Source organism: Nasonia vitripennis, chromosome 1 (assembly GCF_009193385.2).
Source record: "Nasonia vitripennis strain AsymCx chromosome 1, Nvit_psr_1.1, whole genome shotgun sequence".
Classification (NCBI taxonomy): Eukaryota; Metazoa; Arthropoda; class Insecta; order Hymenoptera; family Pteromalidae; genus Nasonia; species Nasonia vitripennis.
This window is the reverse complement of record NC_045757.1, coordinates 9,676,821-9,698,182: the sequence shown is the minus strand read 5'-3', so window position 1 is coordinate 9,698,182 and position 21,362 is coordinate 9,676,821. Positions and strand designations below refer to the sequence as shown.

The window sequence follows — 21,362 nt, the reverse complement described above, 5'->3', positions numbered from 1 at the left end:
CGGCGAGTATATGGATAGCCCTCCCCTCTCCCTTCTCCTCTCGCTCCCTCCCTACCCCCCTGTCCCGCCATCATTGTCGGCGCGCAACAGCGCGGATGCGGCAGCGCCGTGCCTTGGCAAGATTCCGGAGCAGTGCGCTCGGTGTATGTATGTCGTGCGTCCGTCTCTCTCTCTCTCTCTCTCTCTCTCTCTGCTCTACAGCGTGTGCCGCAGTAGGCGACGACGATAGTAGCGTAGTAGAGTAGAGAGACTGCTTTGCTCGGACTGGTATTCGTCGTATTTACACACGCCGAAGCTCATACGTATATCGGCGTCCACGAGCACGCGAGGCAGACGGCAGGATGAACAGCGGGGCTGTGCAGTGGTGAGCGTGTTCTCGAGAGGCCAAAAAAGGAACCTCCGCGGCGGCCAGCAGTAGCAGCGGCAACGCGATCCAGGCATCGCGAGGTATACAACACGCTCGGCTATAGTGTGCGAGTGCTGTGCAGCAGGCGAGTGGTGCGTGGTGCGGAGCCTCAACGGTGTGTGCGCGCGCGTGTGCAGCAGCAGCAGCACGACAGTATAAGTCAGAATGAGCGAGACGACGCCGTCAACGACGACGGTCAGCAACGTGGAGACCGAATATCTCGAGATCAACTCGAAGAACGCCTGGGGTATACTCGATCAGGTGCGTATCTCTGTATAATCTTCCTAACCCCCATTCTTGTGGGCACATCGAGAGAAGCTTCGCCAGTCGCCTTACTACTATGGATTACTATAACCTACTCCCACCCCCGCGACTACGAGAGCTAGCGCGTGACTTTTTTTCTGCTCCGAAATAAGTATTATAGAGAAAGGCCGCGGCTGCAGTTCCGAGCGTCGCTCCACCTCTCCCCCCCCCCCTATCTTTCTCTTTCTCATTCTGCGCTGTGTGTAATTGCGTGTAATTTGTTGTTTCCTCTGCGTCCTCTTTCTCCGCTCGCCTCCCTTTCCCGTGGGTTTGTTTATCGGCCCGGGCGCTGTTCCTCTCCCGATCAATCCATCCACGTTCTCGGTACTTTATCTGCGCTCACTTCCTCTCTCTCTCTCTCTCTCTCTCTCTCTCTCTCTCTCCGCTCCGTCCTTCTCGGTATTCGTCATCCTGACGTCGCTCTCGTAGCCCGTACTAAATTCTCTGTCTCTCTCCCTCTCTCGCTCTCTCGCTTGCCTCCGCCGCTGCGGCGGTGGTGTGCGCCGAAGGCTGATGCATAAAAGGCCCCTTTTGTTCTTTCTGCTACGATTTTTCCTTGAAAAACGCTCCGCCGGTGTATACGTATTCTTCCCTTCTCTCCTCCTACTCCGCTTCTTCGTCCTCTTCTTCCCTCGAGGAGGGGACAGCTCCGCTGCAGGCTGCGCGTTCGGTGCTGCATAAAAAAAGAATTAGTGTCAACATTGACATACACTGGAGCGCGCGCCGCCTCGGATCTATTTGATGTGCAGCTTTTTGCATCGATTCACCGAGCAGAATGATTCAGATATATGATATGCGAGGTGTAACGTTACACTGGATAGTGCAACTGAAGAGAGATGGATTCAATTTGTCGAATTTTTGTAGGTTATCAATGGGAACTGGCTTATTGGATCTTCCTTTGATAAGCCCTTATCGTAATGCAACACTTGTTGATACCTCCTCGCTCCAACTTTATTTCATACTTATCAGAGTTGCTAATTTCTTATGCATCACAGAGCAAGTTAACAACAACTTGATCTCTCAATTACTAATGGGATTGAAAAATGACTATTTGATTCATGCTTCAATCGCTAATGGCTTTGAGTCAGTTTTTTTCACTGCTTCGTGTAAAAAGAGCTATCTTCAAATCCAATAAAGCTACTCTTTAATGCAATTTGCCTAACGTAATTCCACTATGTGTCTTCTCTGGTTACAACAGCACTTCAACCAGCGACCAATCCCTTCCTGGTAGAGTCAATGAACTTGGAGAAAGAGAGAAGACTCTTTGAATATTAATGATCAACAAAATGTTCACATGGCCCTGTTTTTCATACTCATTCGTGTTGTCCGCCCATGCATTATCTACCCACACTGGAGCAACCTCATTCTCAAGATCTTATTTTGAGTCAAGACAGCTGCCATTTATATATCTCAATTAAAATGCAAGTTTTCAGTTAATGAACAAATGTTTTATACAATTTATAGTGTAATGATTCTTTCATGTTTTTATTTTTTGTTTAAAGCATCATATTTAAGTATATAGAGCAACAAATTAATAAATCAATAAAAATTAGGAACATCATTACTTTTATAATTTTCTTATTATTGCCTCTCCCTTTTACACATTTGCAGCCTTCAGTTTTTTTTCTTATGTCCTTGTGGATACAAAACTAACTACTGACTCACTTTCAGCTCTTGTGTTTTCAAGTGCAAGCCTCTTCATTGTATTTCTAGCTAAATGTTATAGTTATAGCTCCCGACATATTGTTCCATGCCGTAATTGTTAATGATTATGTAAGGATCTTATTTTTGCATTACACATGCTGTCTCTTTTGTTTCTTATTATTATTCCTCTGCAAATTTCCTAGTATGAAAAGGAAATACGCTTTCTGATAAATCCATTAAGAGTTTCCAATAGTTATGACTTGTACCGTTTCATAGGATTTCTCAGAAGAACTCATTTTAGTCATAAGTGAACCAAAACATATTCTTTCTTAAAAGAACAATTAATAATCAATTTAAAAATGTATTACTTTTTAATTTGCCTTATGCGATAATGTGTATTTAATATTTTATTTTTATTTTTGCAGTATATACGCGATGAATGCAGCAATTATAACTACTCTTGTGAGGAAAGTAAAAAACCAGAGAATAGGACTTTTAATCGTTACAGAGATGTGTCACCATATGATCATACGAGGATTATCCTCAAAAGAGGACCATGTGATTACATCAATGCCAACCTTGTCCGGGTAAGAAATTCAAGCATTTAAAATTATTTGAATCTTTGCTTTTCTTAGCTGTAGTATTTTTAAATCTGTGTCATGCAAAAGACTTTTTGATGATTTAGTAATTAGTTGAAAACTACTTATTTTTTATTTGAGCGACAGCTCAAACATAAAGATAAATAAACATTCTGTTTTATTTCGACTGTTGATGCGTAACAACATTTTTAGGCTTTTGCTGAAAATAAATCTTGATAGCAGTTTTATTTCAACTTATTAATTATAATTTTGTATGATTCAACAGATGGATCGTGCTAATAGACAATATATCCTGACACAAGGTCCACTGCCAAACACAGCTGGTCATTTTTGGCTAATGGTGTGGGAGCAAAATAGTAAGGCAATAATAATGCTGAATAAAGTCATTGAAAAAAATCGGCTAAAGTGCCACCAGTATTGGCCCCAAGAGAATTTATCAGATCAAACAATGATGTATCCAGACGTTGATCTCAAGGTGGAATACATCAGTAAAACCAGCTCGTCAGATTACACAACCAGAACTCTCAGGTAAGCTCACTTGAGAATCCTGATGTTTATAAACAAAAGATTCAGTATTTTCCAAATACACGTGAGAGATATTTTTCATTAAATCTACGCCTATATACACTGTTTTAAGAATATTATAATTTCGTTTATCTCAAACTTTTTTTAAATTCTGAATATTATAAATAAACTAAGAGCATAGTTTTTGACGTAGATTAGCATTTACTCAAATTCAATGCATTATAATTGATTAATTAACACAGAAATAAAAAATTTTCAAATTCATGCATAACGTTTTTCAAAGATACAAGACACGTGCAAAGAATCTTGTCGCTATCCATTCAAGAGATTTGCAGGCTACGCGCGCGAACACTTGGTTCGTCGCCAAAAGCGCAGCTCTCGCTCGCAGCGCGCATCTTTCATCAGAGTTATTTAGAGTCATTAAAATCCGGCTTTCGACCACTTAGGATTATTATTTATAAATGTCGCGGTCTTTAATTAGATTAACGGACGTCGAGACGAACGAGAGCAGGGATATACTGCACTTTCACTACACCACGTGGCCGGACTTCGGCGTACCCCAGAGTCCTACGGCGTTTCTGCGCTTCTTGGCGGATGTTAGGCATTCCGGCGCGCTGGATCAAAACGTCGGCCCACCTATCGTGCACTGCTCCGCAGGCATAGGTAGATCCGGTACTTTTTGCCTCGTCGATACCTGTTTAGTGCTGGTACGTGTCTTTTCACACTTCTTCCAAGATAAATATGTTTGGATAATACAGTATAATAATGATTATGATGATTTGATAAAACTTGCAGGTCGAGGAAAACGGCTTGAATTCCGTGAACGTTAGAGAAGTTTTGCTGGAAATGAGAAAGTCACGCATGGGATTGATTCAGACGCCAGATCAACTGAGATTTTCCTATGCTGCCATCATCGAGGGCTCTAAACAGCTGCCACTCAATAACGTGGTAAATAATACCAATTCACAGTAGCACAATGCTATTAGTCCAGGTTTTAATTAAATGTTGATTTATCTGCATTAATTTATGCGAATTTTTTTATGTCAATCGCAATTTTGTTTTTATCCTGCATGCTGAGGTATGATGCAGTGTGTTTGTTTGGATCATTTTTTTCTTTCACTCTAATATCATTGGTCTGCTGTGCTATCGTGCATTAAGAATTCATAGCGAAATTTCAACTTGTGTTTGCATTACAGAACGTCGATAATAACGATGTAGATACTAATCATTACGACATCGTCAACAATATCATAAATTCGTCAATAGAAGATGATGATGAACCACCCCCTCTGCCACCTCCGAGGGGAGAGTCCTTAACCCGTAGCATGATGTCAGATAATTCGCCTAGCCCCAGTACCGAAAATGGTAAACTCCCGTTTTACTTTGTTTTTAATTATTTTTTAATGTAAAAATTAATTCAAAAGCAGTTTAGTTTTCAGAAGTTTTTTTTAATCATTTACAACTATATTATTTGTAGCTAACAGACAAGTTCTTGACATACGCAGAACACTAGAAAAACTTCTTAAACTAGCTTTAACATTGTTCAGTTATTTAATCATGTAGAACTCATTATTTTTGTTAAATGCAAATTATAGAAAATACCGTAAGCAATCCGCCTAATAAACCATTACCGACCGAACCACCTGGAGGTATCAATTCAAATTCGATCGGTGTGGCGAATCATGTGAACGAGCAAAATGCTAACGCCTCGAGTCAAAGTACAAGCGATGGAGAAAATTCATTTCAAACGAACAGCCCACCGTCCAGTCCTGACTCGTAAGTTGGATTTCAAACACTAAACGGGTTTCGCGATAAAAATCTACTTCCAAACGGCTTGTTTAAATGTCATTGACGTTTAATTTTCTATTTTCCCGTCTATAGAAAGAACGAGCTGCGCCGACGGCGAATGGAGAAGAAGGAGCGTCTCGACGCGCAAGTGCGGGAGATGAAACGCCGACAAAAGGAATCGGAAGATTGGCAGAAGCTCAAGAGGTCTTTATTTTCGCCCCTTTCACTAGGTTTAGGCGCCGCTATTGTCGGTGGGGGTGTACTGGCTATCTACGGCTACCTTTACTTGCGCGGCTAGGCTTATACAAGAGTGTATGCTAAACAGTCCAGAGAGATTTAATACTTATTTCATAGAGACATTAAGAATGAGAAATGACTTTAATGATTTGAAGCGCGATGGTAACAGCACTCTTAGTCTCTATTTTAATAAGCGTAGATAATTCAAAGCTGCTTAAAAGATCAGATATACTACTGCCGTCGCGTGACACTCGTTAACGCATATAGACAGAGGGAGGGCGAGTAATGCATAACGATAATAAACGATAAAAAGAAAACAACATAATGAAAGAAAAAATGAGAATGATCGCGGAGCTTCAAGATCCCGACGGTGCAAAAATCTTGATCTCTAAATAAGACTCTAACGATAAAATTCGAATTGATAGAAAACAATATTTTTTTACCTAGAATTGAAAAAAACGTGTCGTAGTCGGGAGATATCGTATATTTATTATCGTCATTTCAAAGTTTTCTTGTTTTATAATTCACGGAGTCTCTTGATTACCCGACAATTGCTACCGGTTCCCTCCATCGGGTAAACGGAAAAAACATTGTCCAAAAGTACATAAATTTACACTTACAATTAGACATGGAAGGCTAAAAGGAGTAACTTTCAGAGTATACAAAGCATTTAGTTCGGTGCAAAGCATTAACTTGTAATGGGAAGATTTTCCTTTTTCCGTTCCAAGAGTTTCGTGCACGAAGCGTCAACGCGAATCGTTGAACGAGATCGCGGGCTTTTTTATCGTGTGGATTTTTAGAACACGCGCATTTCATGAGAGCGACTAAGAAGTTAGTCGCAGAGTTGGGCGATATTTGTATTATAAAGATAAAATACTATTATTCAGTTTTGATGATTGTAATTTTATGAACAATATACTAAATAGTCTTTTCGTCAACTGTGATGCATATAACACATAGAAATTATCTGTTTTATCTTCACATACACACTACTATGTATACAAATAATGAAATACTTTATTTAATGACGTTACTTAATAATTGTGTAAAATGATCCTATACTACTTTACCGTGATTGTAGTATAAATTTTTATTTATTATTATTATAATATTTACAAAGGCAAGAGTCGCACTTGTTAAAACAAATCCAGCTTTATTGGCAGATCAGAAATTGATTTTATATACTACCTGAAAATGAAAATGATAAATCAATTTTTTAATCATGCTTATTAATTTTTTTATTTGCAATATTTTCGTTTTCCTCTGCACTTCCACATGGAGTTGTTGAATGTTGAAACAATATTTAAAATATATTAGATATTTAAGTATCTATATGTAAGAGTTAAGATTGAACTGATCTATATAACTGATAAATTTTTCCAATAAAATTACAATTATTAAAAATAATAGTAGGTGTTCACTATGTCGTTTAGTAAATCAATGAATTTTTACAGTCCAACTCTGTTAAGTCGTCTATGGGCAGCAATACGTGATACAATTAAATGCTGATCAGATTGACGAAAAGTATCAATACATTACTTTTTCCTTTTTTTAATCGTGGGTGACTAGCGTCGTCCAGAGTATATAATATTAAACGTAGAAAAGCAACAAAAAAGTGAGAATATCGTTGATTGCGATAGTCTGAGCTGAACGAAAGACTGAGTATGGATATACTGATTTCTAAATAAAATAAAAAAGAAAGAAAGAAACAATATAATGCGTATTGCAACTCGGTGAGGAACGCATAGGCGGGAAAGGCATAAAATGATTTAGCAGGAGAATCGCGTAATCCTTTAACAAGCAATTTTTACATGTAACTGTAGAGAGAAAATAAGAGAAAATAAAATATGTTTAATCGAGTGGCGAGAAAGTCAGTGCATATTCTGGTTCGATAACATAATATGCTCTTATTTAAATTTGTGCTGATTAATTTTTTTATCATTGCTGACCATTCAAAGAGAAAAACGGCAAGGGGATCCGAGTCTGAATTATTGAAAAGTCGAATAACTTGCACTATAGTCACATTGAGAATAGTAATTTAGTAAATGTAGATTTTTCTAAAATCCGCTATTTGTTTATTTACTCGCATAAAACTCACCATCCTTAACTGTATACATAAAATAGAAAAATATAAATACAAATATATTTATTAAGAGAAGCAACTCGTCATGCTTTCTGATTTTTTTCAATAATTCAGTATAGTAGAGCATAGTAGAGAATAAAATGAAATACACGAAGACACGGTGCTACTTTAAAGTTCCAAAACAAAAGAAACAAAGATAAACACAAAAAAAGAAAATTAAGGCAGATCGCATGAAAGAATAAGCATAATTTGCAAGTGCGTGTGTACATGTGAAAAAGGGAGCAAATATAAAGTGCGATAGAGTGCCTGGCGCAAACAAAATAATTACAGAGGATTAAAGCATGATATAGAGAACAATTTACGATGATCTATGGTTTTCACTACACACGTTATTTCGATACGCCAAATATATCTGAGATACTTCAAACAACAAAGAGCAAACAAAAAAAAAACATACAGAAACATAGCAAAGTGCCTACTTGTAAGACAGAAAAAATAAAAGCAAACAGGACAGACGGATCGATTTCGCCTTTAGTAATTTAGTGGCTTAATGGGTGGTTTTACTCGTGAGAAAGTATCTTAAAGCTATATTTTTCGGAATCATAAATTTTTGGAGAATAATGTTTTCGGTCATACTTTCCCGCTAATTAAAAATGCATTATTTGGATTTAGACTTTCTCACGATATTAGATAATTTATCATCTTTCTTTGCTAAAATAAGGATAATCATTATTACCCAAGAAATATATCTTTTAGTAATTGACAATATCGTGACATATGTTATCATTAAAATCGACATCCTTGGATTGCTACTTATAATATAATCGAAGCAAATATATACCTCTGATGGGAAAGTTAGAAAAGTATTCTCGCAATCCAAAGTGTGCGAAATCTTATCATAAGCAAAGTGAATTTTTTCTCATAGGTTTTGCATAATAATTCTGCAAGATAAATGACACTTCAAAATTCAGGGAATAATAAACATTGCGTCGAAAAAGAGATACAAATTCTAGCATCTAATAAAGATTATTTTGAAATCATGAGTCTTGAGATAAAATTATTTTGCAAGACTCTAGCCAAGCAACAAACTATATATGCATAGATGGATATACTTTATTCAGAAGAGAATAGATGATGATAACAATAATAATAATAATAATAATAATAATAATAATAATAATAATAATAATAATAATAATAAACTATTTCTCGCTACTCAAACTTTCGTAGTTACTGTATTTATAATATACACGGTGTAACGTTGTAAGAGACTGTACGAATGCTACTTTTAATGTAAAACAGCGCTGATGCTGAATATGAATATATATATATATATATATATATATATATATATATATATATATATATATATATATATATATATATTCATATAGCAGCGCGAAAAAGGACAAACAATGATAAGGAGTATCGAGGTAGAATAGGCGAAGATCAAGATGAGATGCACCGCGAAAATTATTCAGAAATATTTTTTTTAATGCCATTGTGTATTAAAACTTTGGAATGAGCCTTTAGAGAGAAAAAATATCTAGTAACCAAAATAACAGAAAAGTTTCTTGAAAAATGATGAACAAATTTTTGAATGATTCGTCGATTGATCTCATCTTGATAGGGCAAGACAAAGCAATATCACAACTGAATTCGAATATGGCATTTGATCGTGTGTGAGCGTTTGCGTGCGAAGTGTAAATTAATTTTATAAATTAACGAAAGTTCTGCAAGCCATCGATTCGCAAAAGCATAAGATCACACACCTGATGATTCAAGACCCATCTATAGGTCCATCTATAGAGACTTCGCAGCTTCTCGAATGCCATTGATTTTATCTTTCCTTTTTTTGCGACTCATCTCTAATGGTAGAAAATAAATTATTTCGAATACTGCATATGGCATGGCCGAAGTTTTGCACATAATATAATGACCTCGTTCTATTAATAATAGTAATAATATTAATTAATGATGAATAATACAGTGATGTTGATAACTAAGGTGGTGTACGACTTTTGAAATCTCAATAACCGCTTTTAAAATTTTTCTTTTACTCAACTATGTTCAATCTGGGATTTTACTTGCGAGTTTAATTAGATGTCGTTCTTCAGTTGATCATAACTATTCATGTCCGAACTCTACGTAAACTCGCAAAATGGTGTCGCAGTAATTTCACGATTTTCTTTTGCACGTTTTAATTTGTTTATGGTAAACCATCTGCTTTTCGATTTTATTTTTTTTTTACTAATAATATCAATTATTTTTTTACCAAACATGTAGTGTGCTTGTGATTTAAAAGATCAGTCACTTGTTATTTTCAATCGCTAAAAAATAATAATAATGATAACGACCATTAGCCCCATTGACACAGTTTTGACGAAAAATCCGTAATGCACAGCACCCAACAAACAAAAAATATATCGCCCGGACGCAAAAAAAAGTTGCCGCGCGCGAAGAAAATCCTGAGTGTTTGACCTCAACTTTGAAATTGATTTCTTTCAGATCGAAAAGCGAAACCAGCGAGCAGAACGAAAGTGCACAAGAAGAGACAGAGTCGCCGACGAGTTAGTTCGAGAATCAGTCAGTCAGTCAGTCAGTCGTCGGCGCCGAGCAAAATTTTGCCGCAGCTAAGCGGCGAGCGTGTTTGCGGCGGAGTATAGACTGTGCTCCTCTTCCCGCAAATTCTTCGTCGCTACTCTCCTTTAAATAGCCGACCGATTAAATCTTCGTCTCAGTTGTGATGGATTAATTTTGCCTTTATTTTACCGTTTTCTTTTCTATGCAGAAATGACGACTGTATTATGGGCTTTTGATTTTGTTTCTTTCTCGTGATTACTTAAATGTGCACAGATTTTGTTCACTTTAGCGTACAAAACTATACAGAAAAATGTTCATAAAGAGTGAGAGAGAGAGAGAGAGAGAAAGAGAGAGAGAGAGATGTGGAAAAATTTATTATCAAATGCGGCTTCGGTACGTTTATATAGAAAAAAAATTGAACTATCATAAGGTATAGTGTAACTTGAGTTTGCGCGTATGTAAATTACACGTACGTTGATGTTGGCACCTCGTGACGACAGTATACCTGCGTAAACTGAGTGTTTCTTCTTATAGCGGGTACTTGTTGAAGAAAGTGTTGAGATCTCTCGTTTACGCAAGATGAACGTTTGGTATTGTACATAAATTAATGCTGGATTGAATTGTAAAATTTGATTTTTTTTTCATTGAGTTGAAAATTAGACAAATTTTTTAGTAACATTTTGTACGTTTTTTTTTCTTTCAACCTTTGACACGGCATCTCCCAGCAATCGATTTTCACACGAACAAACGAAAAAGAATCAGCTAAATTCTGCTTGCGACATTAACGATTTATATGGAATTTGTAGTGATTAATAATGTAAAAGAATAAACGTTTTTAAACATGTCGTTATACCATATGTTACACACCCGAATTTATTATTTTACATTATTAGTTGATGTGAGTTTTTCTCATCAGTACAGCGTGCAATGCATCATCATTCCTTCGCCAAAATGAGTAAGTATATAAGTAATGCCTCGAAAGCTCGAAAATTCAAACGTCGAAAGCGCGCCAATGTGATCTCGATCGTTTCGCGCGATAAAACTCGACTCTCGAACCCTGCGGGTATGCTCCGGCAAGCAAGCGGCAACAATATTCGCGCACACGTATTAGTAGATATTCGCAATCCTTGCCCGGCTGCCCGAGCTCGGCAGCTATAGGTATCGCACACACGCTAGCATCAGTCGCGCAATTCTTGCGTCTGTGTTTCCCCTCGCGGTTGAGGGCAGTCGCCGGCAGAGCGCGCCAGAGTTTGTTGCAAGATGGCGGGTGAGTGTGTGCCTGTGGACGACTCCTCGGGCCTCTTTTTAATCCCGGGGCCCCTCGATTACAAGGCCGAGGGCCTCCCTTGACTATAATCAAGCAGCTCTAAAACGTCTTCTCGTTTCTTTGGCTTTCAGATGTATCCTACTTCCAGAATGCAGAGCTGGAAGACTCGAGCGACGGTGAGTCACACGCACACTCTTTCAGATTCTCAAAAATCACTCTTTATCTCTCTCTCTCTCTCTCTCTCTCTCTCTCTCTCCACCTCGGCTTGCCTCGCTGTGCCTCTTTCTACTTACACTCGCTCCTACGCACTTGTCTCACCTCTGACTTTCACTCCTCTCCTTGAACCTGTTTCTCTGTCTGCCAATGTATGCACCGCATCCCCGAGGTTCACGCGCGAGAGAAACTCGCCGCTCGACCCCTGCGAGAGTCGCTCCGGTGCAGAGAGAGCCTTTCGCACTTTCTCTCTCTCCATACCACTGTACGCATCTCCGTCGTACTCTGCGAGCTGTTGTCGCGTCCGCGAAAACAAACGTCGCGTGTGTGTTTACCCCGCTCGCGAAATCGACGTCAAGCACGCTCGTGCCATAGAACAGTCCGAGCTCGCTTTTCTCCCAGTTTTGAGGTTAAGTGGCCAGAGTTTCGCCAGGTCGCGAAATACTCCTTATCTCGGCTACGTCGCCGCCGCTCTCTGTGTATACCCTCGTGTCATTATCATCGCGTGCGCACGTCGCGCGGTACGTATACACACACATATACGGCCTTCTAGGTTATGTTCGCGAGTGTTTCTTCTCGTGCGTTTCATCGCCACCATCGGGGCTCGCGATTCTCCTGGGCAATACCAGGAAACGCAGTGGACAGGCCTGTTCTCGCCTGCAGAAACACGCGTGAGTGCGCGTTTCACGTCGTAGAGCGTATAAGTAGTGTTACGTGCATGCTGCGGCTCGCTCGTCTAGTGTGCACGGCATGATTTTGACGGCGACGCCAGATGGCGCCAAGCGTCGCGTTTCGCGCCCTATCGCAATGTTTACCTCGCGAGGTTCAGCGGCCTTTTACGCTGCTCTCTCGCCGCGCGCTTCTCTGTCTCTTTTCCGCTGCAGGTCGTAGTCGTCGTCGAGAGCTGCACTGCGGTGTATACGTATATATACGGCTTTTTTGCGCTTTTACGTCGCGTTTACACGCCGCGCGCGGATTCACGCGTGCGAAAATCGATGGACGAGCGTATCCGGTGCAGAGCGAGACGTGACGCTTATCGACGCGCGCGCGCTGACTTATTGGAGAATTTTATTGCGGTCGCTTTTGTTGTTGTTTTTGTTTTCGTCGAATGCTATCTCTTGGCAAAATATGGATTTGATTTTCGTCGATGAACGGACTGTTCGCTAAGCGTGTTTCTTTTTGTCTTGCTCGCGTCGAGACGCTTTGGGCTGGGATCGTAGATAAATAACGAGTCCGGATGTTCGCAAATACATCCGCCGAAGCAGACAATCGCGTGAAATTTAGAGAGGCCGCTATTGCGTTCGGAGCCAACGAAATATTTTTAGCTGCTGCGATGACGTATTCAGACGGACTGTTATTTTCTATATTAAATAAAATATGATGTCGCTGCGATGGAAAGAAATTATAAATAATTTTACTCATAATCAGGCTCAAGTTGCGTGCCCGGAGTGACTCTCGCTTCTTCATTGGAAAAATACTATGAATATTTATGATAATTAAATTGTTTTTATATAATCAATCGAATTTCAAGTACTTGTCATGGTATTGATCTGATGATGCCTTTACCGCTTTACTATGTTCCATAATATAATTTGATATATCTTGGTATATTTTTAAATATCTATATTATATGTTGTGTACAATATGTGTTCATAATGTTCCATTCTGGTATTACTGCTATATTGTCTCAGAATCAAGAACAGATTTTACCAATATTTTGCACACCGCCTACACACTAAACCAAGCGTAACGTGCAATCGTAAACCACACAAACAATGTTCAAAAATCTAAAGCCCACTTGGCACCGTAGGTAAATACCCAACTCGCAATATAACACGCGCGAGTTTTTGCTACAGTAAAGATGCTGTTATCACTGTAACAATCATAAGAATTCCTATTTTCAAGACTCCAGATACATTTGGAATTTTCTCTTTTACATAAATGTTTTTGATGTGTAAATTTGTCGTGTATACTTATAAAGCTATTAGTCCAATCCCAGAGGTCTGTTCAATGCAGATGACGCGTTTGGCCGACGCAGTGTCGAGCGTCGACATGTAAATATTTTGACCCTTACGTAGGTGCATGAATCGAGCGATAAAACGATCGAATAAACAATGACACAAGATGATCGTTGGCTTTCTTGCGCATAATTATAATCGAAGAAGCGCACCTTGTAAGTGATTGGTTGGCAGGATGCTGATTTAAAAATTAAAAAAAGTGCGCATACCTGTAAGATTACAAGGTGAAGCTACGTACGTCACGAATTAAAAATTAAACGCAGCTCCTTTCAATGTTTCGCTATGTGTTTGCATTGAGATAACATCTGTTTGAATATTGATTACACCTATTGCTTAAGAAGCACACATTTTATAGTTTCTCGCAATCGTACGTAGCGTATATTATGCATCTTAATTTTTAATAATTGATAGCATGTTTACTTTCGAATTGGAATAACTGAATACGTATCGCCGTTTTTTTTTTCTCAACTTTGTAGAACATATTTCAATCGACGATTCATATGTGTCTCTCTAATCTTTTATTCAGCAAACATCGGCTAAAAGAATCCAAAGATTCCGTCTCAAGGATACGAATGGTAGTATTTCTCACATATTCATTCAGTCAAGGCTTATAGGTCGATTATTATTTTTATCTCCAAAATTGTTATTCCTTCGCTTATCTCTCCCACCTCCTCCCTGGCCAACTATTAATTAGGCATTTAAAAGGCCCCACCTTGCGTTTATTTTAGATAAAACGGAGCGTTGAGACATAGTACAGAATTTCAAGGTCTCTAATCGTTTGCTCACATCCGTCTAGAAAACTTTTCTCGACTCTCCGATGCTGAAGGCAAAGCGCAGGAGAACCGAAGGTTTTCGAACCTCACGAAAAAGAAATCCATCCCGAACTCACGCGGCGAAAAATCAATGGACGCTCTTTCCTACAGTCATCCCTGCCTCGCGTATATGCACTGCGTACACACACACACGCGCGGAGTAACTACCTACGCATCACGAAAATCGCCGCCCGATAAAGCGCCGACCTCGCGTAGCGCGCGTGTGTCGAAACTCCGGGATACACATGCGTAGAAAAAAAAGAGTAGCCATGAGGAGGAGAGCGAGAGAGAGAGAGAGAGAGAGAGAGATATCGAGTGCGTATAGGTATATAATAATATGGGAGAAAAAGAGAGGGAGAAGTCGGGGTCGAAAAACTGCGTCGTAGTTTGCTAAGCGGCGGCGACGGAGAGCGCATGTCTCGCGCGAAGAAGCGTGAGCGTGTGTAGTACTGCGCCGCGCGAGAGACTCTCTCTCTCTCTCTCTCTCTGTCTCTGTCTCTGTCTTTCTTTCTCTTTCTCTCGCCGTCGTCGTTGCTGCTGCAGACGCGCCGCAGAGCCGATGAATGGCGCAGTTACGCTCGGGATGCCGGCATGTGGCGCCGCCTACAGTGGCTTTGTGCGGACGCGAGGAAATGTAGTTGTTTCTCTTTTGGAATTTTTTGGTTTTTCACGTGGCGTTGGTTTGTTTTTTTCAACGGGACTCGATTTTCCAAATTCCACGATCGACGTGAAAACATTCGGATGGCTTTACGGATTGCACGGCTGACGAAATCCATATGGGAAATTTCGGCTCACGCCGTAAAAAAAAAGCGAACGATTTCCCGAGCATCAAAGTCGGCAGCCAATTAAACAAATCACCTTCGTCAAGCGTCCCCCAAATCGAATCTATCTCCCAAAAATTCCTCGTACACCAAAAGTCCAGAAAAACTCGTGGACAAAAACCTCTAACGGCAATCGTCGTCGTCGTCGGGGCAGCCTTCCCCTCGAATTCCGCGATGATTCCAAGGCATGCACACATACACACACACACGCATACATAAGGCATACTCGCGTCGTCCCCCCGTCGTTCCCTCCCCCCACTTTTTCGGCTGCGGCGTCGAGGTCCTTCGCCTATATCGGGGGTTACTGATCTCTCCTCGTCGACTATTCTCTCTCTCTCTCTCTCTCTCTCTCTCTCTCTCTCTCTCTCTCTCTCTCTCTCTCTCTCTCTCTCTCTCTCTCTCTCTCTCCGGCGTGCCATCTGTCACGAAACCGTAAGTAGGGCCCGCGTACCCCGCCGATTTTTTCGACTATATACGCTGCTGTTGCTGCTGCTGCTGCTGCTTCTGGGTACGTGTGCGCGCAGAGGTATAATAGGAGCTCGTTGCGGATGCTCGATGTGTGTCGGGAGAGGAACGCTGCAGCTTTCTTAGCCGCAGCTTCTTGGAAATTGCTGCGCGTGATTTTTTTTCCTCAGCGGAGCGTAAAAGTTTCTGTACAGAGAAAATCGGCACCGATTCGAGCGCAATCGCGTGAAAAGGGTATCCCGAGCGTATAACGATAACGCTGTCATGGCAATGACCCAAATCGGCGCTCTCGTCCGACCGAAAAATCCTCTCGATCATCGTACTTTGATCGAAGCGAAAAATTACGACTACACGGAGCGTCGTCCCCTCCACATAGCGAAAACGAGCGGGCCAAGCGCGATAGTAAAGTCGAGAGAGTAAAAGATTCTCTCCTCTCGCTTTTATTTGCCGGCTGTTGCTGCTCTATAGCTTTATCTCCCCGTGGCATTCCGGAGTCGGTTTATCAGAGAAAGAGAGCCGTATGGCAGTCGCGGCGTTGGAGCTGGCAGTCGGTTTCTTCCGCGGCCCTTTGAGACTTGCGAAGGAATCTCCGACGTTTCCGCGACCCTTTTTTTTATTTTTCCGACGTATGAGTCTATTGTCCGTCTGGCATCGGGGAACGTTTCTCTGAAGAGACACCATCGCTGCGCGCGCGGTTTATCGCTGCTTCATGCTTTTGATATTGAACTTGTAGCTTCCCGACATGTCGTATTAGAGGCTCTGTATATACGCGGGTCGTAAGTAAACAACGTAACTGCGACGATACGATGATGCTATCGCTATTCGGTGTATAATTCGACGCAATCGACGCTTCATCTCGTTAAGACCGGCAACAAAAAATAACGATCCGGCAAGCCATTATCAACCATTTTCTCCCTCGCCTCGCTGCAAACAACGCGCCCTCTCGACAAAAAATGTTTACCGCCCGATGTCCTTTGCGCGCCTCCGAGACAAAACAGAGACAGACGAACTTTTCTCTCTCTCTCTCTCTCTCTCTCTCTCTCTCTCTCTCTCTCTCTCAGCACGCGAGATGAATGAACGCGCGGAGAAAGAGCGCGAGATTTGCATAAGCGCTTTGGCCGCCGCGCGCGGCCAGATGAAAGCGGCGCCGAGTGGGAGTGCCCGCGTTCATGGCCGAGACAAATTCGCTGCCGATGACTCTCCGATGCAGAGACCCTATACGCGTATACGTGCAGTATGTGTCGTTTTCGACGAATCGTCATTGTCTTTTCTCGGTCGTACTTATACGCTGCGGGTGACGGGAGAAATACGAGGAAAACATGGAAGGTCTAGTGCGAAGGGTTGAGTCATGTTCTCGTTACTTTTTTCGGACGCTCGATCGTCTCTTATCCCGAAACGATGATGGAGAGACATGAGCGCGAGTAATAATTCTTCCGCGAAGCTTTTTGCTGCGAACCTATGCGAGGAATGTCGGTTTTATGTTAATGAGACTATGCGCCGTTTAACGACTCTTCGAATTGCAGTAAAACGAGGCGTTGCTCGATTAATCACCGAAATACACTGCGTACACTCTTGTTCCGTTCGTTATTCCGAGATCCGAACCGGGTTTTGGGAGCAGCGCGAATGAAAATTTTACACTTGATCCTTCCGATCTCGAGTTTGGTATACTTACTCGAAAGGGAAATTCTTTTAACTATATGTAATACACGGTGAAAACAGCGTACAATGAAATAGTTTGATACTTTGCAAGACTAACAGTATACACGAAGAGCGAAAGCCTACCCCTCGCGATATGAACAATTTGTCGTGCGGCGCATATTTATATAATTTCCCAGAAAGCTCTTGAATATTTAAATGGGATACCGTTTATGGCTCTTGTGTATATCTTCACTAACCGTAAAACTTTCAGCAGAAGTAGCTATATACAGCACTTAACTTGAAAGGTAGCCTCCGATGCCTCAGAAAAATACAAGGTAGAATGTCGCACTGGCTACTTGTATTATTCATCTTAGATCCCCCAGAAGGATTATTTTTTCATTGCTCTCACTCTCCCCGCGGTTGGTAATTTTTTTTTTAATTTTCCCTGTCATCTTAATTCGATAAAAGGAATCGATATACAACGTCCGCGTCCCGCAACTATTCGACGAGAAACCGCGATAGGTTTTTATGCGTCGTTCTCAAAAATCGCATTATCCTCGGCCTCGTAAAAATCATATCCGGATGCTGTAGAGCTAACCTCGCGAGAAACCATGACGAGCTGAATCATGGGAGTTTCAGGACTTTGTATAGGATACCGTAACGTAGACGAAAGTCGGGGATTATGGAAATCCCGGCGATGAGACTACGCCGAGAATTGGATTATCGAGATTTATTCTCAATTACGGCTCTATTGCGTTGTTAATAATAACCCACACCCATACAGTCTTCGTTCGATGGCAAACATTCGAATTATACGTTATATCGAACCCGGTGCCCGTCCTTCGAGAAATAACTCGATTTCATCTGCGTACTTCGAAAAATAAATCGAGGAAACGTATATTCCTGGATTTTCTCCCAACGCGAACCAGGACAATCAATTTTCCGCGGCGAGCACGTGCTCTCGCGGGCCGAAATAAAACGAGTACATCGATGCATGTATCACTATGTCGCTGGCGCTCGGATCCGAATCTAATAGCGATTCTGCGGTCCCGGGAGCGATACGACGGTTATTTCGGGAACCGATCGATGAATTACGCCCTCTTTATATATATATATATATATATATATATATATATATATATATATGCACACACACACACCTCGCTGCCGGGGGGCGCTGAAATTTATACGCGCACAATGGGCCGCGAGAGCTCGACAAAGCGCGCCTCGTGTTTGTTTTCTCGTTGGAGTATCGGCAGAGAGGAGTTATACATTATGTGGATTATGGATTTCGAGTGGGGTCGCGATGTCATTTGACAGTTTTCAGCGCGCCGTGTAACGCGAGCCACGAGGCATCGGATTATTTATGCACAAAAATCCCGAGTAAATATCTCGCAAATTCGAGACTGATGTGTGGCGCGCAACATGTGCCCGCTGATGCCGACTAAAAGAATCGCGTCTCGAGGGTTACGAACTCTGCGAAGAAAACAAAGCGCCGCGAACGACTAGTCTGCATCGCTGCAGACGAGTATACGTGGCTGACAAAAAGATCGGCGCGCAGTATAATGTAGGCTCTGCCGACGTTGCGCCCGATTGCGCATCTCTCGTGCGAATGCGATTTTAATAAAGAGAATAAATCATTTAAATGCAGACGCGCACAGGGGGATGATGCGGAGAAAAGAATGGCGCGCGCGCGCGCGCGCCGACGGGAGGAGGAAGCGAATTTTTCGGAGGGGGGTGCTGCAATGCTGATGCGGGATATGCGGCGCGTAAACCAGTTGAGCCGTGCCTATGTCGACCGGTGGTAACGAGAATTTCTCGTTTTTTTTTCTCTCTCCCTCTATATCCTTCTCCCGCTCTCGAGCGCGATGTTGACTCTGATTGTCGGGTGTGCAAATTTTGTCGGCTTATAGGGCCTGATAAAGGAAATCTAGCATCATACTTGTACGTTCCGCGGGGAAAACCGCGCTGCAACCTTTCGAATTTCAAGCTCTCGAAAGCAGCGAAATCCCAGCGGAGCCATATATCTCAGCGCGTATACACACGGAGGCGCACCGGTGCAAACTCGTCGGCGCATCAGGCAACGACCCCATCTCGCGCACCGGTCGTCGGCGCGATGTAAGGGGCGTCGGGGCAAAGTCCCGAAAAAATAGAGCTCGAAAGAAATAGCGCTCGTTCTCTCACTGGCGAAATATAATGGAGTAGAAAAAAGAACCGGTACGCGAGTATTTTTGCGCGAGGGGTGCATTTCGTTTCGCGATTACATAAAGCCAGCGGCAGCAGCCGGCCGATCGCATTCGTCTAGACGAAGTCGCCGTCGTCGACCTCCTATCAAAAACAGACCGCCGAATTGAAAGAGACCCCCCCCCTCCCCCTATACCACCACCTTCCAATACTGCTCTGAGCAAAGGGCAAGGAACTCAGCGCGACACAATGCCGAAGAAATTAAAGTTTCTTCGGCGAGAGAGCGGCGCATAAAGGAAGACGCGAAGGGAGTAAAGAGCCAGGGGAGGTCTTCTAGTCGGCCTTGTTTGCGCGCGCGCAAACCGAGGGGGGGTCCCGGGCGAAACTCTTGAAAAAAGTAAGCGCGACACGGCGATATACGTTGCTGCACGCACGCATGTGTGTGATGAATAATGAGCGACGGAGGAGGGGTGAGAAACCCCCGAAATGCGGCGACGCTCGCTGCAGTTGCTGTTTATTTTTTCCTTCTTTCTTTTCGTTATACTCGCCTTCGAGTTTTCACGCGGCTGCGGTCGATTTTCGCTGATGATTTAGTCTCCACGCCTCGCGTGCACTTGTCCTCGTGATCTCGGTGTATTTTTTTTTGTCTTGGCTCTCGCTCGATCAATCTTCGGCAGATCACGAGAGCGCGCATACGTATCCGATCCATAATAACGTATACGAGACGGCTATCTCGAGAAAGACGCGGAGCTTCGAGCGCGGGCAATGTCGAATTCATAATTGAAATTGCTCTCCGAGAGTTTGTAAGTCGCACTCTCGTCTCGCTCGACTGCTGTGTGTTATACCGTGCGTATACGCGCGCGTATGTTTGTGTGTGTGTGTACGGACTCGAGCAGTCAGAGGCCGAGCGGTGGCGCCCCCTCGGCCACGCCGCGAGCCGGCTTCGATTATTACATGGCATTCCGCGGATGCCATCGCCTCGAATTTATCCCTCCCTCTTCGGCTCCTCAAGCCAGAGCGAGAGAGAGAGAGAGAGAGAGAGAGAGAGAGAGAGAGAGAGAGAGAGAGAGACTCGGCTCGATAGCCTTATGTCGCCGGCGCTGCGTACAGCACGCCGATGCTCCTTTTTCGCATCAGCCAAGGTTCACCCTCGTGCTATTCGCTGCCGACTGCGGCGAAGAGACCCCCTTTTCTCTCTCTCTCCTGATTATTGTCGAATTTTTCGAATGCCCTCGTTCGTGGAAAAATGTTGGACGAACGTACGCGAATATATCGATTTTATTATTCCAATTATAGCGAAAATCGAGCGAAGAGCCGCAGGTGTGTTAAAAACAGCCTCTCTTTCTCGGAATCAATCTGGAGCAGTGAATTCTCGCGCAGCGAGCGTGTCGCGCCGGCGGAGTCGCGATTAATAATTCGCCTTATCGGATCAATTTGCGAGTAGTAGTCTCTCGTTTAAGGTTACGTTAACCCAGATTCTAACCTCGAAAGTTCGCCGCCGTCGTGACCGAAGAGAGAGAGAGAGAGAGAGAGAGAGAGAGAGAGAGAGAGGCGGAGAGAGGGGGGAGATGGATAGAGTGTCTGCTCGGGGCAGCACTACACCTATTTTCGGCTCGACGAATCCGCGACGACGTCGGCCCGCCGGGATCGATCCCACACCAGACGTAGACGACCACGACGACCTCCAGATGCCGCTCCCTGCATCGCCGGAGCTCTACTAGACGCTTCGCTCTGCTCTACGGCTCTGTGCTGTAATGTGTATATATAGCGAGCAGG

The 21,362-nt window shown here is 42.6% G+C and overlaps 2 protein-coding genes across 5 annotated transcripts in view; both read left to right on the top strand.

Moving 5' to 3' along the window:
- Positions 1-77: 77 nt before the first annotated feature.
- LOC100120226 (tyrosine-protein phosphatase non-receptor type 1) lies at positions 78-11,025 on the top strand. Of its 4 annotated transcripts, none has more exons than XM_032595790.1 (9): positions 93-667; positions 2,779-2,940; positions 3,218-3,480; positions 3,959-4,184; positions 4,273-4,422; positions 4,674-4,842; positions 5,073-5,253; positions 5,359-5,469; positions 10,094-11,025. In XM_032595790.1, the coding sequence occupies exons 1-9, from the start codon at positions 572-574 to the stop codon at positions 10,158-10,160; spliced, it is 1,425 nt and encodes a 474-aa protein (XP_032451681.1). In that variant the 5' UTR covers positions 93-571; the 3' UTR covers positions 10,161-11,025. The 4 variants fall into 4 exon arrangements, with proteins under 4 accessions (XP_031781216.1, XP_032451681.1, XP_031781226.1 ...); XM_001603837.6 differs by having other exon boundaries at positions 101-667; positions 4,273-4,425; XM_031925356.2 differs by lacking the exon at positions 10,094-11,025 and having other exon boundaries at positions 78-667; positions 4,273-4,425; positions 5,359-8,878.
- Positions 11,026-11,277: 252 nt separating this feature from the next.
- LOC100120252 (serine/threonine-protein phosphatase 4 regulatory subunit 1) overlaps positions 11,278-21,362 on the top strand; it is a 151,102-nt gene continuing 141,017 nt past the window's right edge. Inside the window, exons 1-2 of the mRNA XM_001603861.6 lie at positions 11,278-11,435; positions 11,567-11,611. Of these exons, the coding sequence (XP_001603911.1) occupies positions 11,429-11,435; positions 11,567-11,611 (52 nt within the window). The 5' untranslated portion in view covers positions 11,278-11,428. The remainder of the gene's footprint in view (positions 11,436-11,566; positions 11,612-21,362) is intronic.

Excerpts from the sequence above, each read along its gene's own strand:
- LOC100120226 (XM_031925356.2), top strand. The coding sequence starts at position 572 with ATGAGCGAGACGACGCCGTCAACGACGACGGTCAGCAACGTGGAGACC. Across the intron at positions 4,426-4,673 it reads AGCTGCCACTCAATAACGTG|AACGTCGATAATAACGATGT; the intron begins GTAAATAATACC and ends TTTGCATTACAG. Across the intron at positions 4,843-5,072 it reads TAGCCCCAGTACCGAAAATG|AAAATACCGTAAGCAATCCG; the intron begins GTAAACTCCCGT and ends TGCAAATTATAG.